The sequence below is a fragment of the Elephas maximus genome, chromosome 2 (assembly GCF_024166365.1).
Source record: "Elephas maximus indicus isolate mEleMax1 chromosome 2, mEleMax1 primary haplotype, whole genome shotgun sequence".
NCBI lineage: Eukaryota > Metazoa > Chordata > Mammalia > Proboscidea > Elephantidae > Elephas > Elephas maximus.
In genome coordinates, this window is record NC_064820.1 from 165,739,364 (window position 1) to 165,766,490 (window position 27,127).

Genomic DNA, 27,127 nt, shown 5'->3' on the forward strand with positions numbered 1-27,127 from the left:
ATCATATTGAAGTATTGAGTATAGCAAGATTTACAACTGAGGCACGGAGAATGAGACCCGTCACCAAAATGTACCATTAACTCGCAAAATGCTTGTGTCAATGCCAGAGCTCTTACAAAACTCGTAAAACAAGAACTAGAGCTTGAAGTGTACATCAGTCATATTTCCAGCAATATATATACAGATGACGGTAGTGGTGGTTCAGTGGCAGAATTCTCACCTTTCTTGTGGGAGACCCCGGTTCGATTCCTGGCCAGTGCACCTCAGGCGTAGCCACCACTCACATGTCAGTTCACTGGAGACTTGCATGTTGCCATGATGCTGAACAGGTTTCAGTGAAGCTTCCAGACTAAGACAGACCAGGAAGAAAGGCCTGGCGATCTACACCCAAAAATCAGCCCGTGAAAACTCCATGGAACACAATGGTCCAATCCTGTTGTGCATGGGGTCACCCTGAGTCCGGGGCCAACTTGACATAGATAGATAGTAGGATGCGTATGTTTAGTTCAAAAAGTGTTTACCAAACTGAACTGTGTGTAAAAACACTTTGCAAACCACAGTATTTTACACACATGTGACCAATCACTGTTAAAGAGAAATCTAAAAATTAAGATCATTAAGCAGTCTTTAAAATACAGTTTTCATCAACTCAATTATTAAAGTTATTTGCAAAGGAAACCACATCACAGGTGTAAGTGGAAAATCAGTATCAGCTGTCGTAAATAGAGGACAACCATAACAATAAATCCAGCGGAAACGAGACAGTGGGATTAAGTTACAGAGAGGTCATGCTGCCTGCTGACCGCCTGTCCTCACTCATATGAGATTAGCAAGTGTTAGAAACATATTAGCACCAAACCAAGACTTCTATTTGATGTTAGTTGTTGCTGATAGGTGCAGTTGAGTCAATTCTGACTCACAGTGACCCCATGTCCAACAGAATGAAACACTGCCCGGTCCTGCACTATCCTGACCATCATTGCTGTGCTTCAGCCCATCATGGCACCCACTGTGTCATTCCGTCTCACTGAGGATTTGATGTTAATAGCAGGAGTTAAAAAAATGTTTATAAAAGACGTACTTTTCTTCCTGAGTAATTCAGGGTTGTTGGTGTCCCTGGCCCACCTGGAATCCTCTCGCCCTCTGGTAGGGGTTTGCCTGGGGCCTGGAAGGAAGGCCCTGCTGTGGTTGGGCCCCTCCTTGGTCAGGAGTGTCCTCTGTACATGGAGCACGCTCTTGTCTCTTCCTTACACCCCCAGAGATGTTTCAGAGCGGGGGTTTTGGGGAGCAGGAGCTGTATGGGGAGCCAAGACCTGGCTTCCAGTCCCAATTTGACCCTAGTTGACTGGGGACTCTTGAGCAAGTCCTTTCCCATCTCAGAGGCTCAGCTGTAAAATGACAAGACGGTAGACGGGAGTTCGCAGGCTATTTCCTGGAGCCCCAGGGTTTCCCAGAGGTGCCTGGATGGCTGGGGATGGGGGTGAGGAGGGACGTGCAGCCAGACCAGGCTCAGAGCCTTCCTGGCTCCCCCACCTCGATCAGCAGGGTGGTGTTACTTTGATCTGTTTGGTACATGGTGTTGCCTCTTGAGATTTCATATGAAGAAAGGCCCTTCCTGTGAAACTTTTAAGATGATTCCTGTTGTGCCTTCCAGCTCTAAAACTTTATGCAATGCCACCGTCTATATTGAGGGGATTGCGGCTTTCTACTTAGCACCCCCTTCCAGTGGCCCAGTCTTGTTCTCTCCTGCTGCAACACAGGTCCTTGACTGCCAGTCTGGGGACGAGTCCTGATGAGGCTGCGGTCCAGGCTTGGACCCTTGAGGACATTGGGCTGCCAGGTTCACTGTGTTCCCAGGAGCCCTGGGGTTGCCCTTCTTGGTTTCTCACTTTCCCTGTTTTTAAGGTGAGAGGAGTAATTGTAGTCTGGAGCCATTTCTGTAGACAAATATTAATAGACGCGCCCCCTTCCTGTGCTCAGCAGTGCAGACTGCACAGAGCTGCACCAGCCCTGGGCTCATTTGCCTTGAACATCCTTGTGAGTCAGAAAGGGCAGCATTCTTTTCCCTTTAATCTCAAGCAACGCTACAACTGAGCCTTTCTTTTAGGGACATGAGTGTCACCTCATTAACTTGTACAGGACTGGCTGTACAGCATAGCTTAAATAATGCCAACAGCAGCTGCTGTTTCAGGGCTCGGGGAGTGCCAGGCTCTGTGCTCAGCCCTTCCCCTGCATTACCCCAGCTGATCCTCACAGTAGCCCTGGAGATGGGAATTGGTATCATCCCCATTTCACAGAGGAGGGCACTGAGGCTCAGAGAGGTGAAGTAAAGTGCCTGAGGCCACCCAGCTGAAGCATGCCCGCCTGCCAGGCAGTGCACAGCCTCCGTAGGATGATGGTGGTGACAGGGCTGCCCCAGGAGGGCCAGGACTTTTAGTTTGCAAAGCCTTCAGAAATTAGGATCTTGAAGGTTTCTTAGCAGCCTTGTGAGTCATTCAGGAGAGGGATTTTTTTTTTTTTTTCAATCCTAAACCCAGAGTATAACTGAGCATTTGTCTCAGAAGCGTCAACATCCCATCGTTGACTTGCAAAGCACTGGGTATGCTGTGCATTGGGACCTTGCATGGCAGGGTACCCCGGGCATCTTGGGAAAAGTCATGGTCCTTGGATATCAGCCCTGCAAGGAGGAGAAACCCTCCACATCTGACAGACAGGCACAGAGCAGCACACAGTGGCAGTGAGCCCAGACACAGCAGCGGCTCCCATTTTTCGTTACTTAGCATACGTCAGGCAGTTTTCCACACAATCACTCTTTTAGTTCGCCCAAGAGCCCCATGAGGGAGATATTATTGTCCCCCTTTACAGTTGGGAAAACCGAGGCCTAGACAAGTGATGAAGCTTTCTTAAGGACGCATAGCAGTGACTGGCTGGATCTAGGGCTTTTCTTGCCAGAGTCTGGTGGAGGTGGCAGCTCAGGGCTGGGCTCATGGACATGAGACCTGTGCAGCCACTCAGGGCCTACACTCAGAAGAGCATACGGTTCCATGCTCTGCTGCCGCCATCTTGAAATTCTGAATACTTTTTTAACAAGGGGCTCTATATTTTCGTTTTGATCTGGGCCCTGCACACTCTGTAGCCGGTCGTGCAGCAGCAGGACCCTTCCTGGGCCCTCAGTGGGAGTTGCAGGATGCTCCTGGCCTGCCCTCACCATTTTCTCCCCTTTTCTCTGCCAGGCCCTGTTTGACACACAGAATGAACTCCGCGCACACATCCCAAACTTCACCTTCAACCTGGGCTACTCAGGGAAATTCTTCCATACAGGTAAGTGGGCCTGGCCCTGCCGCCACAAGCAACTTCCAGGGGCTTATCGACATCCAGACCCTCAGAGCACTGTGCCACAAAGGGCAGCAGTGGGTTTACAGACCCACCCAAAACCCAGTGCCGTCGATTCAATCCCGACTCACATTAGGAGCGAATTTGACTCCTCTGGCCTCCCCAGTGGCGTAGTTGTTAAGTGCTGTGGCTGTTAACCAAAGTGTCGGCAGTTTGAATCTGCCAGGTGCTCCTTGAAAACTCTATGGGGCAGTTCTACTCTGTCCTATAGGGTCGCTATGAGTCGGAATCGACTCAGCAGCATTGGGTTTGGTTTTTGGTTTTGGCCTCCCCAGAGCCAACAGCCCACAAGAGCAGTCAGCCCAGGCAGTGGCCATTTCAAGGTAACAGCAACATGGGTTTCCACTCGTCCCTCCCTGAGGCTTTCGGGTTGTGCTGTCCTGGTTGGGGCATCTTCTCCCTCCTGACTCCCATGCAACCCCTTACCTTTTAAAATTATTTGTGATGTTTCTGCTTATACATAAATTTGTTTGAATTTTAAGAACAGTATAGAAATACACAGTATAGAAAGTAAAAATGTTGTGTAACTGTACTTACCTAAGATGACTACTGTCACTGTAAGGTTGTAAGAGTCAAGGTTGTGGGCTGTGGGTTGAATGGTTCATGCCTTCCTTCTACTTTTGGACTCTCCCAGGTTCCTCATACCCTGCCCTCAGGGATTGGGCAAGAGGGAGCAACCCTCAGCAGGTCATCTTCAGTGGCCGTTCCCTCTAGCTGACTTCTACTCAGGGCACAGTGAAGATATCCTTTCTTGAATTCTAGGCAAAACTCTATTAGTTAATAATTCTGGGGGAAATCTGGGCAATATAGCTCCAGAGCCAAATAGGAGACAATACGTATTATATTATCAACTCTTAATATATCGGAGGTGATTGTAATAATGTACATTAGACAGAGGAGTAAATATCCTATCATATATAAAGAGCTTCTACAAATCAATAAGTAAAAGACAAATGACCTAATGGAAAAATAGGAAGAGGATAAGAACAGGCAGGTGAAAGCTGGAAGGAACCTTTGAGGCAATTGACTACAAACCCTACATTGCGCAGATGAGGCACAAGGGCCCAGAGAGGAGAAGGACTTGGTCAAGGGCACATTCTGGACTGGAACCTAGAGCTCCGGACTGGGGCTCTGGCCGCTCCTGTGCTATAGCCCAGATGACGCGTCTGGGGCTGGGCCCAGGCTGGGGGGCCTCATGGCCGGGTGGGCCGGCTCAGCTGCCTCTGCTGGGCTGCAGGTACTGACGCCGAGGACGCTGGGGACGACCTGCTGCTGTCGTACGTGAAGGAGTTCTGGTGGTTTCCGCACATGTGGAGCCACATGCAGCCCCATCTCTTCCACAACCAGTCCGTGCTGGCCGAGCAGATGGCCCTGAACAAGAAGTTCGCTGTCGTGAGTAAGATTCCCTACAGGGCAGAGCCGGGGGCTGGGGGCTGCCCGGGTCCAGACTGCTGCTCTCTGGCTGCTTTTGCAGCGGGTCTGACAGCTTTTGGTTAACATCTCTGTGCTAGGGCTAGGGCTAGCTTCCCTTATAGACACTGTCTCGTTGAAGCCTCACAGAGACCCCCAAGGGGCAGGTATTGATAGCCCCATTTTATAGACGAGAAACTGAGGCTCAAGGAGGTCACACCAGCTAAGGAGAAGCCAGCCAGGACTTAAACCCAAACTTGGCTGTTTCCTGAGCCCAAGCTCTTACCTTTAGGCTAGGGTGGGTATCTTCTGGAAGCTGAGGAGGTACTTAGGAGGGAATAAGGCCAACTAGAGCCAAGAGAAGGCAGGAAAAGCCCCGTCTTTGTCCTTCACCACTAGGTGCTTGAGTCCTCTGTGCTGGAGGAGGGTGGGCATGAACACTGGACTGAGAGTCAGGAGACCTGGGCACTAGCCCTGCTCTGCCAGTCACTGTGGACTCTGGGCACCTCCCTTCTCCATCTGGCCCAGCTGCCCTGATGTTCTAGCTTCTGGTTTCTCTCTCCCGTTCTCCAAAGGAGAAACTAAAGCCCAGAGGGGAAGGAGCCCCATGCTCACCCTGCCCTGACCCTTCTCTCCACAGGAGCACGGCATTCCCACAGACATGGGGTATGCCGTGGCACCCCACCACTCGGGCGTGTACCCTGTGCATGTGCAACTGTATGAGGCCTGGAAGCAGGTGTGGAGCATCCGCGTGACCAGCACAGAGGAGTACCCTCACCTGAAGCCAGCCCGCTATCGCCGCGGCTTCATCCACAACGGCATCATGGTAAGTGGGCCCTGGCAGCCGGGAGGCGGGGAGACACGGGCCCGCCTGGCCTGGCCTGTATGCACACACTGTCATGGGCAGCCTGCCCTGAGGCTCTCACTCCGAGGAAGGTGGGCTGCCAGTCTGGCCCATTTCACGAGCTCCTGTTAGCTTTTGTGATGAACAGGGATCAGGAGTTAGCATTCTTTAAAGCTGGCCCAGACAGCTCCAGTGAGGACCTGGGACAGGCCTCTGTGTCATGCACTGGTTTGCTCATTCAGTAATTTTCCCTGAACTTCTGTATGTCTGTCCCTGTTCTAAGCACTGGGAACACAGACATGAACAAAATGACAAAAATCCTGTGCTCATAGACTTAACATTCCAGGAGCAGGAGACAGACATTGTGCTTGTAAATATGTGAGGTATGTAACGGTCAGATGGTGGTAAGTGCCATGGAGACAAATCAAGCTGGGAGGGGAGGTAGAGAGTGCTGTGGGAAGAGGAGAAACTATTTTAAATGAGGTAGTTAGGGAAGGCCTTCCTGGGAATGAGCCATGCTGCTATTTGAGGGAAGAGCATTCAAGGCAGAGAGGACAACAAGTGCAAAGGTCCTGAGGCAGGGCTGTGCTGGGTGTGATTGAGGACCAACTAGGCCAGTGTGGCTGGAGGGGGAGCCTGGTAAGAGATGAGGTCAGAGGGGTGATGGGTGGATCACTCAGGGCCACGTGGGGCCATTGGATGGGCATTAGCTTTTAGTCTGATATGGGAAGGTATTGAGTGTTCCGATCTGACTAATATTTTAAAAGGATTTCCATCACTCTGCCTGCTGTATGGAACAGAGACTGTAGGAGGCACAGGTGGAAGCAGGGAACCTGGCAGGTGGCCACCACAGTCATCCAGAGGAGAGATGGTGGTAGCCTGGATCAGGATGTGATGTTGGGATGTGAGGATAGTCTATCTTGTCTTGAAGGTAGAGGGTCTTAGTTATCTAGTACTGCTATAACAGAAATACCACAGTGGCTTTAACAAACAGAAGTTTTTTTCTCTCATGGTTTAGGAGGCCAGAAGTCCAAATTCAGGGCACCAGCTTGAGGGGAAGTCTTACTATCTCTGTTGGCTTTAGGGGAAGGCCCTCGCCATCAGTCTTCCCCAGAATCTAGGAGTTTGTCAGCACAGGGATCCTGGGTCTAATGGACATACTTTGCTCCCGGGTCTTCTTTCTTGGTGGTTAAAAAAAAAAACCTGTTGCTGTTAAGTTGATTTCGACTTGTAGTGACCCTGTGGACGGAGTAGAGCTTTCCTGTAGGGTTTCGAAGGAGTAGCTGGTGGATTCGAACTGCTGATCTTGTTGTTAGGAGCCAAGCTCTTAACCACTGTTCCAGTGGTAGGAGTTCCCTGTCTCTTTGGTCACTTTTCTCTCCTTTATGTCTTGTAAGATAAATGGTGATGCAGGCCACACCCTAGGGAATTTCAGGAATGTGACCTGCATAAGGGTGTTGCATCCCACCCTAATCCTCTTTAACATAACCTAATCTTGCCTCATTAACCACAGGGAGAGATTAGGATTTACAACGCATAGGACAATTACATCGGATCACAAAATGGAGGACAACCACACAGTACTGGGAATCATGGCCTAGCCAAGTTGATGCATATTTCTGGGGGACACTATTCAATCCATGACATAGAGCCAACAGTTGGATGTAGGGTATGCGAGAAAGAGAGGAGTCAAGGATGGCTCCAAGGTTTTTGGCCTGAGCCACCAGAAGGATGCGTTGTCATTAGCCCAGATGGGGCAGCTGTGGAAGTGCAGGGTTTGTTCATATATTTATTCATCCATTCACCAACTGACCGTGAACCTGTTCGGTACCAGGAACTCCTATAAAACTCCTTGCTGGGCAAATGGTCTGAGCTCTCAGAAACATTCTCACTTCCCTGTCTCCGTTACTTGGGTCTGTTCTTCTTGTTCAGAGGATAGCAATGAAGTATGTAAAATGGCAAGGGCCTGTGGGCTCACAGAAGTGGGTGGTTCGGAGGCTTCAGAGGGTCTTTGGGGGAGAGGACCCCCAAGGGTGGGGGCTGTGAGAGGAGATGAGAACAGGCCACATCCTTGCTCTTTGCGGTCACACGGGAGGCTGGCTTTCTGAGGAGACAGCCTTTTCCTGAGGAAGGGTGCTCCCACTGCTGTCTGGCCTTACAGATGCCACAGCTCCTCTCCCCAACCCCATCCCCAGGTCCTCCCACGGCAGACCTGCGGCCTCTTCACACACACCATCTTCTACAACGAGTACCCTGGCGGCTCCAGCGAGCTGGACAAGATCATCAACGGGGGCGAGCTCTTCCTCACCGTGCTCCTCAATCCTGTGAGTGCTCCACAACCCGGGGCTGGTGTGAGGTGGGGGTGCCGGACCGGTGTCTGCAGCTCAGGCAGGCTGGCCTGCACTTGGGGACAAGGTGGATGTGGGAGTGCGGGGCTGGGCCCTGGGGACACTCTCCAGCCCTGTCTCCGTCTGTCCTCTGCAGAGTGGCCTTGGTTGAGGCACCTGAGCTCTCTTTTCTTTCATAATCTTACACTTGAATATAATAGCATTAACATTTTTGTTCAGGTTCTCTTTTCAGTATTTGCTCATAAGCGTGCATATGTATTACTATTCACCTGAGCTTTTTGAGTCTCTCTTTCCTTCTCGTAAAATAAAAACAGCTATCCATGCTTAAATAATATTAAATAACTACCAGGTGTGTGTTGTTACTCGGCTTATGGGTAACTGAGTACTCCTTATCTTCCATGCATCCCACCCTCCAAAAAAAAAACGAAAACACAGGTAACTCCCACTTTGGGTCAGCTTCCCATTTCTGGGTTGTGATAGTTGGTGGATTCACGCCTGGCTGTGCCGTAGTTTGGTGACAGCCCCAGCATACCTTGACCTGATCATTGGTGGCCCTGCACCTGAGGCAGTGTCAGAAGGCTCAGACGTGAGGGCAAGGGTGGCTCCAGATGCTGACTGGCCTCCCTCCTCCCTCCGCGGGAACAGATCAGCATCTTCATGACGCACCTGTCCAACTATGGGAATGACCGCCTGGGTCTATACACCTTTAAGCACCTGGTGCGTTTCCTGCACTCCTGGACCAACCTCCGGCTACAGACTCTGCCCCCGGTGCAGCTGGCCCAGAAGTACTTCCAGATCTTCTCTGAAGAGAAGGACCCCCTCTGGCAGGTCGGTGGAGGGATGGCAGGGCAGGGTGGCCTGGGTGCCTTGGTAGAGGGATGGAATACCCACCTGCTCACAGGCACATATTCCAGAAATGGGCTCAAGGGCCTGGGCCCTTCACACCTCACAGTCACACTCGAATGTAACTCAGGTGTGTACTTGCTCACTGGAGTGAGTACATTCACTTGCTCCCGTGCACACATATGCACGCGTGTCCATGTGCACACCTCCCCACACAGTCCTGTGTACATGCACACTCATCTGCAGCTTCCTAAAGACAGAGTTCAGCCTCTTTACACTACTGCTACCAATAGATTTAATATCAGTAGGATTTTTAAATTTTTTAAAAGCTTGCAGCACGGTAAAAACAGAAGTTTAAGTAAACTGGCCATGATACTGATTTTTATGTATTATCACGTGTTTTATACCTACACCATCTTCTACACGTAAATCCTGCATCAGAATCCTACCCTCTCGGCCGTGTTTTCGGATTTGAAAATAATGTTTTACTCCAAGAACCTATTATGTTCTCTACTGAGGAATACAATATAAAACTTGCATTGACATTTTTATTACTGTCTTTATATGAATCCATAGGTATCTGGATGTTAAAGTATGTACGGTCTTGGCTAAGATATTCTTTTTCAAATCAGAGTTGTATAAAAATCTCATTATCTTGCCTGAAATTGGTTGACTGTTCTTCCTAGGATTCAAGTATTAGGGTATTTAAAAAAGGAAAAGAACACATGAATTTTTGATACTTAGGCTTCAAATCAAAAAGGACCGAGGTCCCCTTATCACAGTCCATAGATTAACTTACTGCTGTTTGCCTAGCAGTGCAAATATGAGCGAATATGATGATTCGTCTCATCTATAAGATCCAGATACTCTAATTATGTTAAGGTAGTGAATAAAGATCTATAATCTTTTTATTAATACCTTGAGTATATTCAGTGGATTGAATGCGACTTCATGGCTGTACTTTGATTGTATTAAAATATTTCTGAATTCCGGGGGGAAAAAGGTGTTCAAAAACTGTCAGAGCGTGGTGTAGATGATGAGAAGATGACTGCCCTGCCTTGGTTAGACTCTTGGATAATCCCTCATGCCCCTTCTGTCTCCAGCAGGCTCTGAGCCATGGGAAAGGGAATGATGCGAAGATTTTGGGGGGATAGTTCTTGAGGAAGCCTGCCCGTGGAAGCAGAAGCAGCAGTCATAGTTCAGACCAGGTGTCCACAAACCATGGTTCCTGGGCCAAATCCTGACTCTCATCTGTTTTTGTAAACAAAGTTTTATTGGAACATAGCCATGCTTATTCTTTTATATATTATCTGTGGCTGTTTTTATGCTACAACAGAAGAGTTGAGGAGTTGCAACAGAGACCGGATGATACGCAAAGCCTAAGCTATTAACATATTTACTAAACTTTACAGAAAAAGTTTGCTGACCCTTGGCTCAGACATAGCTCGTCCAGCTAAATTCAGCAAGTGTTCATGAGTTCCTATTATGTGCCAAGCATGGAGCTGCGCGTTTTGCTAGGGTCTGTGGGGTTGCATGAGACGTGCCAGAAATGGTCCCTGCCTGCAAGGAGCTTAGCGTCCTGAGGTGGGGATGTGACAAGGACACATGTAACTATTATCCTTGTCAGGCAGGGCTGTAAAAGCCACATATCCACGTGCGCTGGAATCCATTCATTGGTTTTTGGACCCCCGTCATGCCTCTTTGACCATTGCTTTAGGACCCCTGTGAGGACAAGCGCCACAAAGACATCTGGTCGAAGGAGAAGACGTGTGACCGCTTCCCGAAGCTCCTCATCATTGGCCCCCAGAAAACAGGCAGGTCTCTCCACTCTTGACCTAGCCTCTCGCACTTCCTGCTGTCTCAGCCACAAAATTCTGGGAACTGTCTTGCCCTGTTTTCTCTGGTCCCCGCTAACCTCCCTCTTCCCCAGGAAGTAGGAGTGAAGTTGGCGTAAACATGAATTGCTTGTCTGTATGTAGGTGGGAAGAGGGTAGAAGCTGGGATAGGGGTGGATACAGAATTCTCCTGTCTGTCCTGAGTCACAGATTCAGGGACCTTTCCGTATATCCTCCTGGGAGTCTCTGAGTTTAAGCAGAGAAGCCCAGATCTGCTGCTCTGCAAGTCCGAGCAGCGCCAGACAAAACTAGTTCAGTGCCAAGGGAACTGTGATCAATTAGTCAGATCTGTCAGAGGTGCAGAAAGAAGTGATGACATGATTGCTGAATATTTGCCATCTACACACCCTGTAAGTCATGAATGGGTACTCCTGTTTTACAGACAAGGAAATAAAATTTTGGAGAAGTTAAGTGGCTTCCTCAAACACATTCAGTTAGGAAATGGCAGCTTCGGGTCTTGAACCCTGGTATTTGTGACCCCAAAGTTTATACTTTTAATCTTGAAATTCTACAGCCTCTTCCTCTTCTGGGATCTTCCAGATGTGTGGTTTATATAGCAGATAAACCATGGACTCACACCACGGGGAATGAATGAACTCCCCAGGACTGTGATGGAGGAGGGAGCTCAAGTGTGGGGAGGGCACCCAGAGGAGGAGATATCTGAGCTAGATTTCTTGGCCCTTCAAGAATTTCATGTCAACAGAACTGGAGGGTCTGGAGCTCTCCATTCTCCAACCTTCTTCTAAGTGCCAGAGAGGGCAGAGGCTGGAAAGAACCAATGCAAACCATCTAGTCCTGGGATTGTGAGGAGACAGTAATCAATTGGATGTGGCTGTGGAGTGGAGTGGTGAGGATCTGAGGCTGAGTCCTTCTTTAGTGATGAACAGTGCTGTGATGGATTAGTGATATCTACAGAGGTCAGCAGTTCGAATCTGCTGTGTAGTGGACAGAGGGTACAGGAGTTGGGGTGTCCACATGCGTGCCATATATTTCTCATCCTGGGTTTAATAGAATTCCTTTATTGTACAGGTGAGGACACTAGGGCCCAGAGAGGAAGGGACTTACCCAGGGTCTCCCAGGGAGTAATGGAGGGCTAGGACCAGAACCCAGGTTTTCAGACTCCCTATTCTGTGTGTTGCCTCCTCTCTCCCTTTTCTTCTTGGAGGCTGGGCCCTGGGTCTCAGCTGTGTCCCCCTCCCACAGGCACAACAGCTCTCTACCTGTTCCTGGGCATGCACCCGGACCTGAGCAGCAACTACCCCAGCTCTGAGACCTTTGAGGAGATCCAGTTTTTTAACGGCCACAACTATCACAAAGGCATCGACTGGTGAGTGGGTCTTTCTGTCCACAGCAGGATGGGAAGGCCACCACGGGCCTCCCCAGGAGGCGGTCTACAGTGGCCACAGCAGGAAGCAGCTGGCTCTTGTTCACGCGCAGCTGGAGTTCCTGTAAACAGGGACAAAGCACAGTAACCCTTGGGTCACAATGTTGGAGCCTTGTCCTAGACAGAACGCTCAATGAGGAAGCCCTTTGCCCCTTTGCATTATCACCTGAAGTCAGACCACTGGGAGTTGGAGTCCAGCCCCCCACTTTGCTTGAACAGGAACACCCTGAGTCCCAGAGGAGAGGGACTCATCCAAGGGCCTGAGAGCTGGGTACAGCAGGGGCTAAAATCTGAATGTCCTGACCGAGAGCTGGCCCTTACCACCGTGTTAGGCTGACCATGGGGCAGGAGGTGTTCTTGTGGGCTGGCTGCCTGGCCTTCAGGGACTTGCCCTGGGAGGTGGTTAAAATTACAGCTTCCTACTGGACCATGTCAACAGAGGTCACCTTAGGGTGGGTGTGGGGGACCAGCTCGGGGATTGTTTTACTGTCTAATTTTCCAGTTGGTATCTTTCTTTACTATATGACTTTTCTCACCTTATACATATATTGCTATTTTTATTTTTATGTCAGTGAGCTAGCTTGGTGGAGAGATTATGGGCCATGTCCTATTTGTTTTTTGATATTTCTCTGGGTATATTTTTCTTTTTTTTTTGCCTGTCTGTCTTTCTGTTGGAAACCCCGGTGGCGTAGTGGTTAAGTGCTGCGGCTGCTAACCAAAAGGTCGGCAGTTCAAATCCACCAGGTGCTTCTTGGAAACCCTATGGGGCAGTTCTACTCTGTCCTATAGGGCCGCTATGACTTGGAATCGACTCGATGGCAGCGGGTTTGGTTTTTGGGTTTAGGTCTTTCTATTGTCTGTATTTTATCTAATCTAGCTATCATCTATTTCTCTAACATACCCACAGTCTGTTGTCTAAAACCTGTTGTGTCTAGATGTGTTATTGGAAGTCAGAATTTTTTGGATTTTAGAAAGGTAATATGGTGTGATACTGTATATTTAGCAACACCTCCAGCAGGGCCTAGGGCAGCACTCCTTTAGCAAATACAGTAACATGTAGTAAAATATATTAATAGTTACACTGTTGTTATTGTTGGGTGCCGAGTTGGTTCTGACTCATAGCAACCCTATGTACAACAGAAGGAAACACCGCCTGGTCCTGTGCCATGCTCACAGTCGTTGCTATGTTTGAGCCCATTGTTGCAGTCACTGTGTCAGTCCATCTGTTGAGGGTCTTCTTTTTTGATGACCCCCTACTTTACCAAACATGACGTTGTTCTCCAGGTACTGGTCCCTCCTGAGAACATGTTCAAAGTATGTCAGACAAAGTCTCACCATCCTCACTTCTAAGGAACACTCTGGCTGTACTTCGTCCAAGACAGATTTGTTCGTTCTTCTGGCAGTCTGTGGTATATTCAATATTCTTTGCCAACACCACAATTCAAAGGTGTCAATTCTTTGGTCTTCCTTATTCATTGTCCTGCTTTCCCATGCATATGAGGTGATGAAAATTTCATGGCTTGGATTAGGCACACCTTAGTCCTCAAAGTGACATCTTTGCCTTTTAACACTTTGAAGAGATCTTTTTGCAGCAGATTTGCCCATAATTTGGTCCAGTTTTGCTGCCAGCCGACTTTTGCTACAAACTTAGGGAAAAAAAATTATCTGTTTTTAGAACTTTCTTGATTTAGGTATTATAGACATACAGATGCTATTTTATTAAAAAAAAAAAAAATTCAGAAAGATGAAAGAGATATAGATTGCTAGGCCCTATTCCTGAGGTTTCGATTTAGTAGGTGGCTCTAGGCAGGGTGCAGGAATCCAGCCAGCCCCCAGGGTGGAGTAGGGATTCTATAGACCCCTCAGCTAGGGTGGGCTTTGGTTCTCATGAGCCTCTGAAGTTACGCCTCTAATTTTTCATAAGTGTCCCTGGGAGAGTCTGGAGTGTTCATTTAGTTTACAGAGGGATCCTCAACCCACAGGTGGTCCCAAAGGACTGGTGTGGACAGTCACCCTGGGTGGGATGAGGGAGGTTTGTCTGAAAGACTGCCAGGCCCACCCACAGCAGGCTCCAGAAGGGGGACTGGGTGGCAGGAGGTGACCCCAGCCCTTCCTTGGTCTTCTGGTTTACAGTGACAGCCCAGAAAGTGCTGCCCAGCTCAGGGTGGAGACCCTGCCCTCTGGAAGCAGAAAAGGGCGGTACCTACCCTAGGTGCTGGCCCGCTCTCCATCAGAGGTGGAGGCTCTCTGAGTCCCAGCTCGCCCCCTAGAGAAAGAGAGAGTTAGGGCCCTATAACGGGTGCATTGGACTTGGCAGGGGATGGGGTGGGTGGGATGCCAGCATTTAGGATTGAATGACAACTCCTTCCCATGCCCAGAGACCACATCATACCCATATGTCTTAAGATTCTTCTGACCCTAAGGTCTCCCCTGAAAAGGAATGAATTCGGAAAAGGGAGGCTGCCGAATGGCCGTTGCTGTCAAGGAATCCCGACTGGTCCTTGTTTGGATGGGAGCGATGTTTCCCACTTGTTTCTGAGGAAGTTCTACCCCCATCCCAGCCTCTCACGCTGCATTCCTCAGGCCCCTCCTTATGAGTCGTGCTTGTGAACCCCCTCCCTGGGCTTCCCACAGGTACATGGAGTTCTTCCCCATCCCCTCCAACACCACCTCCGACTTCTACTTTGAGAAAAGCGCCAACTACTTTGATTCAGAAGTGGCGCCCCGCCGGGCAGCTGCCCTGTTGCCCAAGGCCAAGGTCCTGACCATCCTCATCAACCCTGCAGACCGGGCCTATTCCTGGTACCAGGTAAGCCGGGGCTGGGATGGAGTCCCTGCGTACTGGCTGGGAGGCTGTCTACCACTCAGTTACCTATTCATTCATTCACCCCAGTATTTATTAAGCATCCAGTATGTACCAGCTCTGAGCTAGGTACCTGGTAGTAAGGAAGAATAAGAGCCTGCCCACCTGGGAGGAGACTGGCAGAAATCCATGTGGAACCCCAGCCCACAGTTAACTACCTACTTTGCCAGTTTCACCCGGGCTCCTGCCTCTGACTCCAGCGAGAGGTGGAGGCTGGTTCCACCTTGATGAAGCCTGGATTTGGCAAACAGTGGTCTGGGCTCGTATACCCCATAGCCTCCAGGGTAGGGGTGGCAGTGGGAATTCAGAGATGGACAAGACCAGGATGCAAACACCTGATCAGGGAGAAAGTTAAAGCGCACCCTGTGATACGGGTTAGAGAGGTCGCCAGTCCTAGGTCTTACTGGAGGTATACAAGGACCAGAACTTCCATTTCTGTGACCTGACTTAGTCCTGACTTTCAGGACCATTCCACTGGGTTTACAGTGAAGCTTAAGCTCAGACCTTTGAGGGGGGTTCATCCCCTGCAGTCAGTCTTCCTGGGATTATGCCACAATGCCAGGGTGTTGGGTGTTACCTGGGCCTTAGCCCCTCGTAACTTGGGAGGAGTCCACCAGCCTGGATAGGAAGGCCTCTCAGGCCTGGCCACTTTCAGTAGCTCCCTGCCACGCTTGAGCCTGTTCACATGGATGCTTCACTAGACCGTTCTCTCTCGGGGGCCTTGCTGTGTCCCTGCAGTGTTGGCAGGTGGTAGGGTCCAGACCCTCCTTGCTCCCGGGTCCCACAGACCTCTCTTCCCCACCTCCCCTCCTGAGCCTGGTGGGGAAGCCACCCTCTTCCTCTGGTTTCTCTAGGCTTTTTTTTTGTGTGTGTGCTTTAAGTAAAAGTTTACAAATCAAGTCAGTCTCTCACACAAAAACTTATATACACCTTGCTGTTGTTGTTGTTGTTCGGTGCTGTCGAGTGGGTTCCGACTCAAAGCGACCCTGTGCACAACAGAACGAAACACTGCCCGGTCCTGCGCCATCCTTACAATCGTTGTTATGCTTCAGCTCACTGTTGCAGCCACTGTGTCAATCCACCTCGTTGAGGGTCTTCCTCTTTTCTGCTGACCCTGTACTCTGTCAAGCATGATGTGCTTCTCCAGGGACTGATCCCTCCTGACAACATGTCCAAAGTATGTAAGACGCAGTCTCTCCAACCTTCTCTCTAAGGAGCATTCTGGCCGCACTTCTTCCAAGACAGATTTGTTCATTCTTTTGGCAGTCCATGGTATATTCAGTATTCTTCACCAGCACCACAATTCAAAGGTGTCAACTCTTCGGCCTTCCTTATTCATTGTCCAGCTTTCACATGCATATGATGTGATTGAAAATACCATGGCTTGGGTCAGGCGCACCTTAGTCTTCAGAGTGACATCTTTGCTCTTCAACACTTTAAAGAGATCCTTTGCAGCAGATTTTCCCAATGCAACGCGTCTTTTGATTTTTTGACTGCTGCTTCCCTGGCTGTTGATTGTGGATCCAAGCAAAATGAAATCCTTGACAACTTCATCTTTTCTCTGTTTATCATGATGTTGCTCATTGGTCCAGTTGTGAGGATTTTTGTTTTCTTTACGCTGAGGTGTAATCCATACTGAAGGCTGTGGTCTTCGATCTTCATTAGTAAGTGCTTCAAGTCCTCTTCACTTTTCAGCAAGCAAGGTTGTGTCATCTGCCTAATGCAGGTTGTTAATGAGTCTTCCTCCAATCCTGATGCCCCGTTCTTCTTCATATAGTCCAGCTTCTCGTATTATTTGTTCAGCATACAGATTAAATAGGTATGGTGAAAGAATACAACCCTGATGCACACCTTTCCTGACTTTAAACCAATCAGTATCCCCTTGTTCTGTCCGAACAACTGCCTCTTGATCTATGTAAAGGTTCCTCATGAGCACAGTTTTCTGGAATTCCCATTGTTCTCAGTGTTATCCACAGTTTGTTATGATCCACACAGTCCAATGCCTTTGCATAGTCAATAAAACACTGGTAAACACAAAAAAAAAAAATTTTTTTTTTTTTTTTTAAACATCCTTCTGGTATTCTCTGCTTTCAGCCAGGATCCATCTGACATCAGCAATGATATCCCTGGTTCCACGTTGTCTTTTGAAACCAGCCTGAATTTCTGGCAGTTCCCTGTCGATATACTGCTGCAGCCATTTTTTTTGAATGATCTTCAGCAAAATTTTGCTTGTGTGTGATATTAATGATATTGTTCTATAACTTCCACATTCGGTGGGATCACCTTTCTTGGGAATAGGCATAAATATGGATCTCTTTCAGTCAGTTGGCCAGGAAGCTGTCTTCCATATTTCTTGGCATAGATGAGTGAGCACCTCCAGCACTGCATCTGTTTGTTGAAACATCTCAATTGATATTCCATCAATTCCTGGAGCCTTGTTTTTCACCAAAGCCTTCAGAGCAGCTTGGACTTCTTCTTTCAGCACCATTGGTTCCTGATCATATGCCACCTCTTGAAATGATTGAATACTGACTAATTCTTTTTGGTATAATGACTCTGTGTATTCCTTCCGTCTTCTTTTGATGCTTCGTTTGTCATTTAATATTTTCTCCATGGAATCCTTCACTATTGCAACTCAAGGCTTGAATTTTTTCTTCAGTTATTTCAGCTTGAGAAACGCCGAGCGTGTTCTTCCCTTTTGGTTTTCCATCTCCACCTCTTTGCACATGTCATTATAATACTTTATTTTGTCTTCCTGAGCCGCCCTTTGAAATCTTCTGTTTAGTTCTTTTACTTCATCAATTCTTCTTTTGCTTTAGCTGCTCGACGCTCAAGAGCAAGTTTCAGAGTCTCCTCTGACATCCATCTTGGTCTTTTCTTTCTTTCCTGTCTTTTCAGTGACTTCTTGCTTTCTTCATGGATGATGTCCTTGATATCATTCCACAACTTGTCTGGTCTTCGGTCACTAGTGTTCAATGCGTGAAATCTATTCTTCAGATGGTCTCTAAATTCAGGTGGGATAGACTCAAGGTCATATTTTGGCTCTCGTGGACTTGCTCGGATTTTCTTCAGTTTCAGCTGGAACTTGCATATGAGCAATTGATGGTCTGTTCAACAGTCGGCCCTTGGCCTTGTTCTGACTGATGATCTTGAGCTTTTCCATCGTCCCTTTCCACAGATGTAGTGAATTTGATTTCTGTGTGTTCCATCTGGCAAGGTCCATGTGTATGGTCGCCATTTACGTTGGTGAAAGAAGGTATTTGCAATGAAGAATTCATTGTTACATACTCCCAATTACTCTCCGCCTAATGAGACAGCCCGCTGTCTCCCTCCACTCCCTTTTTTCGTGTCCACTTTACCAGCTTCTGACCCTCTTTACCCCCTCATCTCCCCTCCAGGCAGGAGATGCCAACATAGTCTCAAGTGTCCACCTGATCCAAGAAGCTCACTCCTCACCAGCGTCCCTCTCCAACCCATTGTCCAGTCCAATCCCTGTCTGAAGAGTTGGCTTTGGGAATGGTTCCTGTCCTGGGCCAACAGAAGGTCTGGGGCCCATGACCACTGGGGTCCTTCTAGTCTAGACATTTTTACTCTGCCCTGAAACCCTCCTCTCCTATGGGCTTTGTCTTTAGGGGGAAAAAGTGAGAGAGGCCTGAAGGCCACTTCTCTTTTCTGCTGCGCCATGTGCAGTGAGCAGAGAGCTGGCTGTTGGTGTCCTGGGGCAGGGGGAGGGAAAATACCAGTTTATAAAGGAAGAGCTGACATGGGCTGAATCGGTCCCACACTCTGTACTCATGACAGTGCTCTGTGTCTTCCATCTGCCACCTTGTTGGAGCTTCACAGCAGTTTTCTAGGAGCCAGTGGAGTTTGTGCACATTGGCCCTTCTGACAGATGAGAAAACCGAGACTGAGCAAGTCAAGTGACTTGCTCAAGTTCATGGGGTGGCATTTTGAACCCAGGTCTTCGAAGTCTAAGACCCTGTTCTTCTGTCCATGGTCAAGGGGGTAAGGGAGACAAGGAGAAGGGAGACTGTTTCCACTAGAGGATCCAGGAAGGTGCTGGAAGGAGAGGAAGGAGGTTGGCCTATCTCCTATTGGAGGTCAGATTGAAGGGAGGCTCTTGTGCACCATTATTGTGCTAGCTCACTGCCCTGGGCTGTGTGTAGAGGGTGGGGCAGTGGTCAGCTGGTGGGGGTTATCCCCTGAGGTGCAGGATCCTGAGCTCCAGAATTCCAGGAATTCTGCAGGAGCATTGAGAGCTCATCCAGTGTTTCTGTCCCAAGGGGGCCACACACCCACCCAACAACCCATGACATTGTTTTAGGTGATTCAGACTTGACGTTTCCCGTTTGCACTTCTTTCCTAATCCTTCCGAGTTCAGTAAAGAAGAAATTCTTAATTTGGTGCAAGTGGCCTTTAATTAAACCCTTTCTAACACCGCTAAGCTCCATTTTCAACAAAGAGAGAACAAGTTTTGGGTTCAAAGCCTGCCATAGACATTTGTGTCTGGCTGGAATTTGAGAACGTTGCTTATATATCAAGCAGCAGTGAGAGGCAGAGCCAGGACTTGAACCCAGAGCTTCTGGTTCCAGCCCAGGATCTCCTTAGCCTACTCCCAGGCTATTGTTCAAGAAGGCCTCTTCCTTTGTGCTCTCCACATGACATGCTGACATCTTGCTTCCCCGCAGCACCAGCGAGCCCATGATGACCCAGTGGCCCTGAAGTACACCTTCCACGAGGTGATCACTGCAGGTCCCGACATGTCCTCGAAGCTGCGTGCCCTCCAGAACCGCTGCCTGGTCCCCGGCTGGTACGCCACCCACATCGAGCGCTGGCTCAGCGCCTTTCACGCCAACCAGGTAACTACCTGTCCCTGACCCATGGGAGGGCAACCGTAGTCCTGGTTTGCTGTGGTTAATAGAGAGCCTCAGAATATCTCACCATCCCAGTCAGTGGTGAAACTTGGTCAGAGATGGAGGACTAAAACCACCCTCCCTGGCTGCATTCTGGGGGAAGTCTGACAGCAGACGTGCTCCCTTCTCACTCTCTTGGAAGGTGGAGAAGGGAAGTCAGCCCTTCACCTTAAGGCAAAATGGAGCAGCAGCTAAGAGTGTGGGCCATGGCACCTGTGACGCCCATGTTAGAGTCCCAGATCCAGTACTTCCTCAGAGGTGTCACTTTGGACTCTTAACTTCTTCAAGCCTCAGTTTCCTCAGTCACAGGGCCCGAAATGCCACTATTAGCGAGTTATACCTCCAGGGTCTTCAAGAGCTTTAGTCCGGTTTATCCCAAGGTTGATATGTGAGAATCCCCCAAGTCTTTATGCACCACAGCAGGCTCTGTAGCAGGGGACCTGGAAATCTCTTAGGTGCACAGCTGGAGGGGAGACTGGAGCATGGTAGAAAGGAGCCAGATCACACGAGGCCTTTTAGGGTAACCCTTGGAGGATTTAAGCAGGGAGTGATGTGTAGGGTGGGAGCTTGGAGAAAGGCCAAAAGAGGGATATTGTAAGGGTACGAGGGGTACCTTGAAATCTCTAGGAGAGGATGACATTGGTCAGGGGAAGTTGGTAGAGAGCAGGGAGTTAGACAATAGAGAAGACTGAGGCTGGGGGACACCTGCCCTTCAAAGGTGGAAGGAGAAGATTCTAGAATGCAGGGTCCCAAATTTGTGGCCAGCTCAATTCCTGCTGCCATGGTTGCTGACTCAGCAGATTGGGAGCCTGTTTGGCAGTGAAGTAGAAATAGGTTCAGATCGCCTTTCCCCCTTCACTTCTTTCCAGATTCTGGTATTGGATGGCAAACTGCTGCGGACAGAACCTGCCAAAGTGATGGATACTGTGCAGAAGTTCCTTGGGGTGGCCAACACCATTGACTACCACAAAACCTTGGCGTGAGTGTTACTTCGGTTTTTCAACAGGGGGATTCCTCTGATCAGGCACCTAGGCCAAAAAGCCAAAGTCTTGAATGATTAAGGGAGAGATACAGGTTAATTAGAGTCAGTACTTCCCTGATGGCAGGGTAGCAGAAAAGCTAAGCTGATCATAAATCATATTAATGAAGGCATGCACTCAAGAGAAAGGGAGGTGATGGTCAGCCCACCCCTGGGATGTTTTCTTCAGTCTGGGCTAAGTTAGATCAGCAATGAGCAGTCCCTATTCCCACAAGGATCTCTTAGTATTAGATTATGATTTAAAATATAATTGCAGAGAAAGAAATTGAGAATATTCTCCCCAAGATGAATAACTGCCAGCCTGTGTTGCAGGGGTCAGGGCTCGGGAGAGGCTGCCTCCCAGTGCGGGTCACAGACAAGTGACTCACTCGGCCAGACGAGGGCTCCAAGAGATGGAGGAGTAAAGCCACCCTCTCTGGCTGCATTCTGGGGGAAGCCTTACAGCTGATGTGCTCCCTTCTCACTCTCTTGGAAGATGAAAGTGAAGAAGGGAAGTCAGCCCTACACCTCGAGGCAGAATGGAGCAGCAGCTAAGAATGAGGGCCATGGCGTCTGAGATGCCTGTGTTAGAGTCCCAAATCCGTTATGTCATCTTGGACTCTTAACTTCTTCAAGCCTCGCTTTCCTCATCTGTAAATTGGGGATAAAGTTAGTAAGTCCAACTCCCTAAGGGTCTCCGTGAATACTCAATGAAAGCATGCACAGGGAGCTCGTAGCTCAGTGGCTGGCATGTACTGAGTGCTCAATAAATGGTACTGTTACTATTGTTATTAGTGCTAATGACTTTGCCCACCCTGTGACCCACTAGTTTGCTTATCTTCCAAAGGTGAATTCCTTTTCCTGATACTCTTCTCCTCAACAACCTCCTGATGGTTCTGGATCTGGTGCTAAATTCTTGCCGATATGTGTGTACTCCCTGTGGTGGCTTCAGATCTCATCTGTCCAAAATGTCTTTGAAGGCCCAGCATGACATTGGACACTGAAGATGTGCGGGCTGTGTCATTTCTGAGATTTATCCATAAGATGAAACCTCTCAGGGATGAGCATGCTTAAAACAGCTGCAAAGATTGCATTTCCTGATAAAGATATAATTGATTAAAAACCAAAAGAACCTCTAGTAAATTCCCCCCTCCCCCTTGGGTTCTTAAGGAGCCCTGGTGGTGCAGTGGTTAAGTGCTCGCCTGCTAACCAGAAGGTCAGGGGCTCAAAACTGCCAGCCACGCGGTGGGAGAAAGACACGACAGTCTGCTCCTGTAAAGATTACAGGCTTGGAAACCCTGTGGGACAGTTCTACTCTGTCCTTTGGGGTCACTATGAGTTGGAATTGACTCAAAGGCGATGGGTTTTTGGTTTTGGATTGGGTTCTTGGGTAAAAAAAAAAAGTGTTGCCCACCACCGAGTTAAGAGAATGCTCAGAAGAGGTTGCCCAGAATAATGAAGGATGGGAAAGTGGTTTGTGTTATAGATTCCTGAAGGAGCTGAGGCCACTCAGCCAGGAGGAGAGGAGACTCAGTGTTTATTGTAGCCCAGGGACAGAACTAGGGCCAAAGAAGTAAATATCATCCCCACACAATCAGTGTGGGTATAAAAGTGTGTGTGTGAGCGTGTGCTTGTGTATGTATGTGCGTGTGTGTGGAGGGGAGTAGATTTCCTGATCTCCAAGGCTCTGCCATTCCTGGGGTCTGTGAACATTGCCTTAAGGTGGAAAGGGGCTGGGCTGGGCCAGCTCCCAATCCACAGGCTTTCCCCACCTCCACAGGTTTGATCCAAAGAAAGGATTTTGGTGCCAACTGCTCGAAGGAGGAAAAACCAAGTGTCTGGGCAAAAGCAAGGGCCGGAAATACCCAGAGATGGACTTGGATGTAAGTGATGGACACGCTGCCTGCAGTAGCTGGATAAGTGGAAGAGTTTCCTGTACTGGAGCGAGCCTTTTCTCCCCCTTACCCCATGCCCAGGACGTTAATGGCCTTGGCATTTCTTGCACAGAGTTCTTAAGAGGAGAGAATACAGGCTGGGACATGGTGGTCAGAATTGATTTAGTTCAACAAGTGTTTATTATCTGCTACTGAGGGCTGAGTGCTCTGGGGCTTTGAGGATGAGCCAGACATAGTCCCTGTCTTCAGGGACTCCTTGTCTAGGAGGGGGATGAGCCATACACGCCAACAGGAATATAAAGGAGAAAGCACATAGTGCAATAAGAGGTATCCACAGTGCTATGGACTTCAGAACAAGGAGATGCCACTTGAAGCCGGGAGGGGGTTGGAAGGCTTCTCACAGGAGGGGAAGGGTGTCTCTGCAGTTGGGCCTAGAAGGATGAGGTAGAATTCGGACCTGTGGAATGGGGCATTCTCGCTAGGTAGAACAGTGTGTGCAAAAGCATATAGGGGAAAGGTCACAGGCTGAATCTTTGTTAGGTTTCCCTTTTCTTGTTGGCCTCATTGTTCTGATTAATTCTTTCTCTTTTCTCCTTATCACAAGAATTTTGACCTTGTGTGCAATATTTTGGTGCTTCTACTGTATAGAAGTTCACTATTGGAGGCTACCATGTAGAAGACTGTGAATAAATACTAGATGTATGGGATGAAGCCAACAGAATGGTGGTTTTAGAAAGGGGTTCCCTCTTGAATCAACACATCACCAAGATCTGAGCTTTCCTTCCTGTTACAGTCTCGAGCCTTCCTGAAGGATTATTACCGAGACCACAACATCGAGCTTTCCAAGCTGCTATACAAGATGGGCCAGACCCTGCCCACCTGGCTGCGGGAGGACCTCCAGAACACCAGGTAGCTGTGGCCACCACAGCCAGACTGAACACTTGTGACGGCAGGGATGTCCTGCCGCACGCTGAGCCAGACTGACCTGCAGGATTGGGAGCTGGGCCTAGGCTGGCCAAGCACTTATGAGCAATACTCTGCTGAGGCCCAGACAGGGCCAGGAGAAGAGCCCAAGCAGGTCCACAAGGGCCTCAGAGCATCCATTGCTGGGTCTGTGGCCTCTAGGACCTCCCTAACCACCAGAGGTCAATTCCGTTCACAGCCTCTCTATGGAGAGGCCGCTTTCTGTTGGAGGGAAGGCCACTTCCTTTTGGGGAGAGGCAACTTCCTGTTGGTGGAAGGCCACTTCCTATTGGTGGAAGGCCACTTCCTGGTAGGAGGGATTCCATGAGTCTCTCTCTCTTTCCCTCACTGTGTTCTACCAACTATATCCTTTTCCTTCATCCCACCACCTACCCCAGCAGGGTGTCCCCTCAGTATTAGCTGCCATATTTTCCCTGTCCTCCAGACAATAAGGGAGAAGAGCCCCACTGGGCCTTTTGCCAAACCAGTGAGAGGGACTGAACATTTCCCTGACTGTTTCAAGCCAGGCCATCCAGAGGGGTCATGTAGGTACTCAGAGTCAGTCACTGGGTTGGATGTGAGTGTGGCCACCTGGAGAGAACTCTGAACCTGCACATACATTCTGGTTAATACCGTCACCTTTCACCTTCCCTTTTTGGGGAAAGAATCTCTGGTTCCTACAGTGTCTACCCAGTCCTCAAGGCCTTCTTCAGGCCCTGGGGCACTGCCATGCCATTTGAACCCAGAGACCTAGGCCTCCACCGTACTCACTTTCTTCACCCTGGGATATGACATGTGTGGTGTTTCCTGTGGTAAAAGACTGAGGCGGTTCAGGAGTCTGCCAGTATACACGTTCCAATGTACATACATGCCCACCCAGCCTCAGCCCCTGGCAGACACTGGGCAGAGATGGTGAGACTACCGTCCACTGCTTTGCCCAGCTTCCTGTGGCTGAGGATTCTGAGAAACCCCTTTAACCTCCCAAATACTAAGAAGCTAAAGTATTTTAATATTTTGTTTTTGTTTTTCTTGGTGCCAGAGTTTATACCCTGGGTGCTGGGGTCGCACTGTGTTATATATATATATATATATAATGTGTATATATATATTCTATTTTTTTGGGTTGGGTTTGTTTTTAATTCAGTTGTACAAAATGGTGGCAAGCCCCAGTTCCAAAGGGTATCACATCTCAGTGCTAGAGAATGAGATAGAAGGGGGGGGGGTGAGTCTTGATGTATCTGGGGCCTCAAGAAGACAGTGTGGAGGAGCTCTTAGAGAGGATTCCGTCCCTCTCCCAAGCTCCATGTCTGTCCCGAGGGTACCCCAGTTGAAAAGAGGTGGTGAGATGTGCAGGGAAGAACAACCCTCGCCAGGAAATCTGGCTTCATGAAGCCTGGTGACCCTGGGGGGACTTTGGCCAAAGGAAACAGCTGGGGCCGGGTAGGAGAGTTGGGGCCAATGGTTGGCCCGTCCCCCTCCCCCTCAAGTGGTGCTAGGTTGGGAGCTACCCGAGGAACTGGGATGCCCACTGGGACCCACAGAACTGCCTCCAGGCCCCCTGCAGACAGTGGGATCTCCGGGCTGTTTTCTGGTTGGGGTCTGCTCCTACACCCCTCTTCTTTTAACAATGTGAAGTGACTGAGGCTGGGGTGCCTCTCCCCAGCCCCCTCCAACTGCCAACTCAGCTTTGAACTGACACCCAGGAAATACTTTCTGGAGAGCCTTGTCTTGTTAGAAGACTCTAGCATCTTGGCTCTGGAAGGATCCTTCGACAGGTATGGAAATAGGTCCAGAAAGGGGAGGTGGCCTACTTGGCCGATGTCACAGAGCTGAGTGGGAGCAGGGCCGAGAATTGAACTTGAGGCTCCTGATCCTGAGTCCAGTGCTCTTCTTCCAATGCCACACTGCCTCTGAGCCCATCCTTGGGACCCTACTTTGTGCCAGGTTCCTGCCCCGCCCTCAGTCACACCCTCGTCATTCCAGGATAAGGGGATAAACCACTCCTTCCCAGCCAGGGTGCCTTTGAGCCTTCTCAGTTCCAGATTGGCATTTGTGTCCCTGTCTTGCTCTTCCTACCTTAAAGGGTCCTTCCCCAGCCTGGAGGACCTGGATCTGTCTCAGTTCTGGACCGATTCCCTTTTCTCAAGTTCTACACTGGGGTGAAGAAAGTTGAGTACTGGACCAGCTATGTAGTTTCATCGTGTCCCAACAGGAGAGTTACCATCACGCTTTTCACTGGGTCCTTTAAACCTGGAGACTTTGGGCCATGAGAGGACGGCGCAGATGAAGAGCTGAGTGTCTGAGGTCAGAATGGAATGTCCACACACACACGTGTGAAGGTGGCCCACACAGTGGGATCAGATGGCCAGAGTGGGGCAGTGCTTTCATAGCTCAGCTCTTGGGCCTCACTTCCCGTCTGTCGTTGAGGGGTTGGGCTCTGTGTCTGTGAGGACCTTACAGCTCCCACATTCTCTGGTCTATCCTCTGGGCCTGGAGGCCTGCTTCTGTCTCCTGGAGCCCAGGAGGCCCAGGTTGACTGAATGGAGCTGACACTTACAGCGCAGACAGTTAGCTTCTCTCTGCCTCTGGCCTGGGAAAGGAGCAGACAGGCTTGAGACCCTGTGGGAACAGAGGAGATATTGTGAATTTTGTCCAGGCCCTTTCCGGGGGACTGGACACCTGAGCTGCATGTGTTCTAAGTCTGTCTGGCCACAGCTGCTGCCTCTCTTCCCACTAACAAATCTTTCCTAAGGACCCCTGGGTTGGACACTGCCAGGACCTTCAGGGATGGGAATAGGTCTCCCTAGGGGTGCTCAGCTAATGGGCCCACAGATTCCCCCATGAGAAGTAAAACCAGGGACCAGTGGGTGCAGCATCATCAGCATCTCTAATCTTTACCAACTCACTGTAAGTGATTGGCCAAAAAAGTGAGGGAGAGAGAGAAATAGCTTGAATGGTGCAGGTGATCCATGAGCCTTGTCCCCAGGTGGGTGCAGCTGCCTTTGTCATTCCAGGTCCTCATAGACTCCCACGGTGCGGGCGTCTTACCACTGGGAGGGCAAGTCTGCAGTTTAAACATGGACCTTTTCCCAACCCCTAAATACAAGGAAAGGAGCCCTGGTGGTACAGCAGTTAAGTGCTTGGCTGCTAACCGAAAGGTCAGCAGTTCCAACTCACCCCATGGCTCTGTGGGAGAACTGTGGCAATCTGCTCCCGTAAAGATTACAGCCTAGAACACCCCGTGGGACAGTTCTGCTCTGTCACATGGGTCGCTATGAGTCGGAATCGACTCCACGGCACCTAACAATAACATACAATCGGGGCAGCCATGCCTCTGGGGCCCTGCGGAGGAAGCTGC

At 49.4% G+C, this 27,127-nt stretch overlaps 1 protein-coding gene across 10 annotated transcripts in view; it reads left to right on the top strand.

Annotated features, from left to right (window-relative positions):
* NDST1 (N-deacetylase and N-sulfotransferase 1) overlaps positions 1-27,127 on the top strand; it is a 173,150-nt gene that overhangs the window by 74,089 nt on the left and 71,934 nt on the right. For 9 of the 10 annotated variants that reach the window (XM_049874084.1, XM_049874081.1, XM_049874080.1 and 6 more), the window contains 12 exons: positions 3,234-3,321; positions 4,631-4,785; positions 5,444-5,629; positions 7,843-7,971; positions 8,641-8,823; positions 10,556-10,652; positions 11,937-12,060; positions 14,752-14,926; positions 19,669-19,839; positions 20,763-20,872; positions 22,692-22,794; positions 23,600-23,715. In XM_049874084.1, coding sequence (XP_049730041.1) covers positions 3,234-3,321; positions 4,631-4,785; positions 5,444-5,629; positions 7,843-7,971; positions 8,641-8,823; positions 10,556-10,652; positions 11,937-12,060; positions 14,752-14,926; positions 19,669-19,839; positions 20,763-20,872; positions 22,692-22,794; positions 23,600-23,715 — 1,637 coding nt within the window. The other variant, XM_049874089.1, reaches the window with a different exon arrangement.